Here is a 6185-nt window from a genome sequence, read left to right on the forward strand (position 1 = left end):
CTGATTGATGACTCATCACTCATCAGTCTCTCCTCGTCGGTTATGTTCGGATCTTCCCGCGCTCTTTTCGGAAGCGAAATCGAGCGTCGTCGGGCAGCTCCGACCTGGCTTTGAATCTGCGAAGTACCTTGGAGCAGTTGCTCATGATGATGATGGAATCCTCAATGAGCGATTTCATGGAGGGTCCGTGCATAAGTCGTGAATGGAAGTCGCGATCTTCGTCGAAATCCGAGCGGGGCTGAGGCTTCCTCAAAGATATCGGGCACTTCAGAGGGAGGGTTATCAAAAACGATCGGTCTGCCTTGGAGTCAGGACAGATTGTACTGCTCAATGGACTTCGGATAAGTAAAGGTGCTTGCTCGCTACCCCTCCGTGCTCGCTACGATCCGACTTCTCCGTGTTTAGAGTGAGTCCACAGGATGAGGCTTCAACCTTCTTTCCGAGCTATCGGATCTCCGGGCAGATTGCAGGAGCTGATTGGAGTAAGCTCCCGGATTAGAGGAGGTTGAATTGCGCTCCTCTCTTCTAGCTGCGGGAGTCATCGACGGCGAGCACAACCTTGGTCGCGGTCTCAGCTCCCTCCATTGACGACCTCGCACTCGTTCAGAAGGACGCGCGATATCTGAGTGAAGTCGTGACTTTAGTGCTAGCATGAGGACCGGATCTGGCCGATCATTAAGTGAATTCAATGAGGTCTGACTGACGCCACGGAGGAGTGCAAGTCCACGCACGCGGTCAGAGAAGAAGGAGCGAGATCTTGGACGGCTGGGATAAATTTGTTTTCGTCCATTATCACTCGTCGGAGCATTCTATCCCGGGGAATCGGTGAGTTCGAGCAATTACTATTCGAGGAAAAAATCGTCGAGACCATGCGCCGCGAGACCGCAACTCCCACGTTGGAGAGTTAGGTTTCGGAAAGCCTCTAATTCGGAGCTTAATGCCTTAGCCTGAGCTCCTCATTCGTCCACCTCCAAGTGGGAATGTGGGCGGCTAGTCAGAGTCGACTCCGGTGGATTTATGTGGAGAATGAGATATGCATGCTACAGAGAGGAAATGTCGAGCGGCTTCTGACGGAGACTTCGATGACCGGAAGAAGGCTTTCGGAATCCGCCTCTCTCTTTTCCATCGGAAAAGTGCTGTCATGGTCGAAGCTCGCTTGCTCGATACCGGGAGAAGAAGAAGCGATGAATATCGTATGATTGTCGTATTATAATATTGATGATATCTAGTTCATGGATATCATCATCTGCTCTGTACGGACAACAGCTTCCATGACGCCGATGGAGCTAAGTGTCTTAGTAGGTATTGCGGAGACTCATGCCCGAAATACCATGCTGCCAAATGCCGGTCCGGATTAAGCTCCTTGTACCGTCTAAGTAAGAAGAAAACTAGCTGAATTTACGCACCACGAAGGCGATGTGGCCGTACTATACTCTGTTATCGAGTGCAATTAATAAATATATATATATGATATTGATGATGAATCATCATTGATGGTCGATGGTGCCACGTCACGACCTCCGACTTGACCCTGCGAAAAGTGAGAAGGATCAGCGTACACTATAGTACTCTCAGAGATTCGGAGTTCGGAGATGCTCGATACCTGGGAAGCTGTTCTTCTATTTCTAGCCGCTGTTCGGATCGGATTTCCCCCAGATGGAGAATCGCCACCAAACCTGTGTCGACTCCGCCGATGTCGATCTGACACAAGGCAAACTGGCCGGATTGGATTTCCCCGACAGTCGGCGAAGGGTTAGGAGACCCTCGAGCAACATACACTCGAAGAATCCTTCAAGGAATGATTCATTCAAATCCTGGAGGAAGGTGGGGAGGCAACGATCGCGATCCGAGCTCCAAAGCTGCCGAGGATCGTAATTCGCGGGAAGTCACTCTGCTACCAGCTTCTGATTCGGACTAGCCACCGCACCTGGGCCGATGACACCGTGAGTTAGACAGCGATGCTTCGGAGACAGAAGCTTCAGAGACAGGGAACTTGGATCATTGCGATTCGCATAAGACGAGAATCTCGAATCCTCAATTTTTGATCTCGACTCGAGAATTCTTCGCGCATCCGTTTGAATTGATCCCTTCAGACAGACACTTCCGTCCCCCACATTGACAAATACAATCACAAACGAGATTCCGCTGAATTCGGCGGGCTCCCGGGCTTTTTGTGGCGCGAAATTCAAGGGAGCGCATTGGTTAGCTGCCGCCAAGATCTCGCGAGCTCTCGTTCTCTCGAGGTTCGATAAATGGATACATCCTGTGGAGCCACCGGGACCAGTTAAGCAGAGGGCTCTGTTCAGACCACAATTAGCCATCGTCTCTCTGAACTCCGATCTAGCTCCATCGGCCACCGCTACGAGTTTGATGGAGAGCGGAGAACCCTCGGCCGATAAGACCGCCTTTGGCGGCCCGTCAGCGGCCGTCGACCGCTGCTCATCATCATACGATACGAAGTCAGAGGGCTGACGGCAGACAGAAACCGACACCCCGGACGTGGAAGAGCAACCTAGATTCTACCTTGGCTCACACAATCCGGTGAGTTGTCGACGAGAATCATTGGAACGCAATCTTTTTGCTCTCTGTGTTCGGTCGGGCCGTATACTATTGAAGTGCTGTGTCTTGTCACCGTTTCTTCTCCTGCTGCTATTCAACAGCTGACGCCGGAGTGAGCTGTCAGATTCTCAAGCCCTCTCTGAGGATCTTGACGTTCGAGCGGAGAATCGCACGCGGAGGAAGAGCTCGGATGCGGCGGAAACCCTGAAACCGAATCTGCTTGTTTGCTCGACGGATAGGTCGAGATGATTCAAATACAGGCGAAACTGGTCAGAGAACCAGTTTACATCGCTGGGGACATGATCGAGTGTATTATCACGTTCAAGAACATTTCTCAACCGTGCGAAAGTACTTCACCGGAGGTGCTCGCTTGGGCCTCAGCCCAACTCCACTGTTACTGCAGCATCGACGAGGGCAAGGTTCCAATGCCTGCGAACGTCCGCTGCGATCAACTGGTCAGCGGCAACAAAGAAACGTCATTCGTTCCGAATCAAGGCGAGAAAGGATTCGTCATCTATTCATCTCAGCCATCAATTCTTCTCTGTGATCTTCATCTCCTCCCCGGAGATGTGAAAGCTTTCGTTTATACCGAACGCTTACCTCAGTTCCTGCCGCCGTCGTTCAACGGTCAGATGGTTCGCTACAATCACAAGATCTCGATAGGCACACAGAAGATGAACGCGCCAAGCAAACTGATGAAAATTCCGCTGAAAGTCATCCAGATAAATGACTTTGTATATCCGGAGCGAGACAATCAGGATGAGAATCTGAATCCCTTCCTCGCGCCAAAACCCAGTCTCGTCGACTGCGCGATGGAATACCTGGAAGACCTCACGGCGCCTAGACAACCATCCTATTTCAACATAACGCAAGGCGAGCATTACGTCGCTCGCTTCTGTCTTCTGAAATCGAATTTCCGATTGGGTGAAGACATCGTCGGCACTTTCGATTTCTCAAAAGCAACTGTTCCCTGCGTACAATACTCGGTCACCCTGCAGAGCATGGAGAAGACGAGTAATGGGAAGTGCACGAGCATGCTCTCGTATGGCAAAGCCCACGAAGTTTGTCTCTATCTGAAGCAGACTCATATGGCTCTCCCGATCCCTGTCCATGCGGCCGCCTCGTTCCAGACCGATATTGTCGAACTGTCATGGCGTCTGCACTTTGAGTTCGTCATGACTCCGAATGATCTCAAAGCGCTTCCGCCAGAACTTCAGGAGCACACGTCCACGGACTGGATGCCCCCGAAGGAGCTCGATGTCAACACGATGGTTTGGAACTTGCCCGTCAACATATTCCCACCGCACAGCGCTCACGCTGCTGTTGGTCTGAATCTGCAACGAGAATTCTTCAAAGTGCTCTAGTCTAGTGCTCCAAAATGCTTGAGCCGCCCAAGTTGAACGAAATGAGTGTACATCGTTTCAGTACTCGTGGTATGGGAATCAAGATTTGTTTTCAATAAAGAAAGGACTCTCGCGACCAATTCCAGTCTCGTCTTTCAGATCTCGGTACCTCTTGCTTCCAGTAGTTCACGTTGTTGCTTGAGTTCGAACGCATCGAACTTTCTCTTTGGGGAATTCTCTGATCTCTTATCGATCCGGATCATTTTTTCAGGATAAGCAATAGCAGATTCCGACAGGAGCCCCGCACAGAATCATGTTGGCAAACATCCTCAAGGAGCATAATCAAAGAGCTGCTCAAAGACGGGATGAACTTGGTAATATGCTCCGAAGTTGATTGTTGAGATTCGATTCGATGATTGTATGAGGGACCCTCGGGGGAAGCCATTCTAGCCAAAGCTGACGGAGCCAATGCATTCCAGAGCACAAGAGGAAAGTGGCGATCAACGCCACGAATCAGTTCACCTCCCTGATGATGGATCATTTGAATGTCGGGTGAGTTCTTGATTCTGAGAGTTTCCATTCCAAGCAAACGCCCCGCGCCCGTAGTCTCGATAGAATAAGCATGATTTCAATGAATACATACCTGAATTCGTTGAGACATCTGGTCTGATCTCCAGGGTTGCGCAAGCGTATTTGAACCAGAAGAAGCTCGACGCTGAGGCAAAACAGCTCCACGCGCACAGCCAGCAGCTCCTTAGGCAGACCGAACAGTGGACGTCGCTGCTGGATAACTTCCACAAGACTCTTAAAGAAATCGGCGACGTCGAAAACTGGGCGAAAATCATCGAGACCGACATGAAGTCCATTTCGTCCGCTCTGGAGTACGCTTACAACGGTGAGTATGGCAGAGCTCGGATTTTCATGTTTGCATTAATGAGTCTTCGTTTGAGGGAGAATGTTTCTCATCGCTTAAACTGGATTTCCCTCCGCAGCGGATAAGGATGCGACTCATAACGAGACGTAGCTGGAGCGTTGCACGAGGATTATACCCGATCAATCAATCCGATTTGTTGAATTAATGTGTACATAAAGGTCATATATGGGAGTGAATGGGTACATCTCTTGTCCACAGTATACAGTAGATTGATTCCTCATTCGCACCTGCGAGAGTGGCTCCCCATAATAATTATTCCCGAGATGCGTCCAGAAGAACTGAGCATTACTCCCCCGCTTGAGCTTCACTTTGGCGGGCGAAGGGGATTACATGTACTGTACATATGGAAAAAAGAAATAAACAAGTAGTCGATACGATTGCGGATCTACTCTGACCCCTGACGTTCGGACCCCTGCTGGTAAGTGCGAAATTCTGAGGAGATGGGATACGGGGTAGTGTTCTTGAGAGAGATACGTTCTTAGATAATTCGCGCCAACATGTCGAGTGTCTCGTCGACCGCCTCCGGGAGAGCGGCAGAACATATTCACGGCACCTCAAGTCGTTCCCTTTCTATCCGAGTAATCTCAAACATTTTGTCGGGAGGATTGGAAATCGTTCAAAATCACTGCGCTAATTCAGTGTCAAGGCGCGAGAGCAAGAGCGCCCCTAAGGATATTCTTTTGCGCTCTCGTGACACAGCACTGCCGAGGGAAGAGCGTTCCGGCTCCGACACGGTGGCATGGGCGTGATGGATTTTTATCGCGACTCGCGACCCCTCCGCGACCTCCGTCGTGATAATAGATGAGGAGAGATCGAGGAGCTCACCCCGAGCAGAAAATCCACCAGCTCAGAACCTAGTCTACAAAGAATATGTGTCGATTCCTAACGATAGCTCTAGCAAGCCAGTATTCGGAGCGAGCACTTGAATCAGACTTGGGAGAGCTCCTCCGCAGTCTCGGGTGCTTCCCTCTACCTATTCCTCTGACTCAGACGGTCATGGCATCGATCACGTCGTTGGTCACGTCGCCTCATTCATGAGTCATGACTCATGACTTCCGCTGATCCACCCACTGAGATCTTCCTCTATTTTCTCTCTGAGCAGTCCTCAGAAACATTTCCGATGCCCAAGCTTCAAGGTACAAAGACCATCAGCCCGTGCGACAGATTGCAGCTTCCCGGCGAGAGTATGCCACCAAGAATGAGTATTCGTCGATGTTCGCTTCTTGACAAGTTCTATCAGGGTGACAAGGATTTCGAGAAACTCGATGCTTCTTGGGAAGGATCACGCTCATGATGGGAGTTCTGATATCTTCTGCGAGCAGATTGAGTCGCCGCCGTGTGTCGTGGTG

The 6185-nt window shown here is 50.5% G+C and overlaps 2 protein-coding genes across 2 annotated transcripts; both read left to right on the forward strand.

Moving 5' to 3' along the window:
• Window positions 1-2409: 2409 nt before the first annotated feature.
• Window positions 2410-3923, forward strand: LOC100909215 (RAB6A-GEF complex partner protein 2). The gene has a single exon (XM_003743327.2). The coding sequence runs from the start codon at window positions 2805-2807 to the stop codon at window positions 3921-3923; it is 1119 nt and encodes a 372-aa protein (XP_003743375.1). The 5' UTR covers window positions 2410-2804.
• Blos1 (biogenesis of lysosome-related organelles complex 1 subunit 1) lies at window positions 2484-5207 on the forward strand. The gene is made up of 5 exons (XM_003743260.2): window positions 2484-2541; window positions 4174-4276; window positions 4382-4454; window positions 4580-4797; window positions 4895-5207. The coding sequence occupies exons 2-5, from the start codon at window positions 4216-4218 to the stop codon at window positions 4924-4926; spliced, it is 384 nt and encodes a 127-aa protein (XP_003743308.1). The 5' UTR covers window positions 2484-2541; window positions 4174-4215; the 3' UTR covers window positions 4927-5207.
• Window positions 5208-6185: the final 978 nt, after the last annotated feature.

Source organism: Galendromus occidentalis, unplaced genomic scaffold (genome assembly GCF_000255335.2).
Source record: "Galendromus occidentalis unplaced genomic scaffold, Mocc_1.1 scf7180000077442, whole genome shotgun sequence".
Lineage (NCBI taxonomy): Eukaryota > Metazoa > Arthropoda > Arachnida > Mesostigmata > Phytoseiidae > Galendromus > Galendromus occidentalis.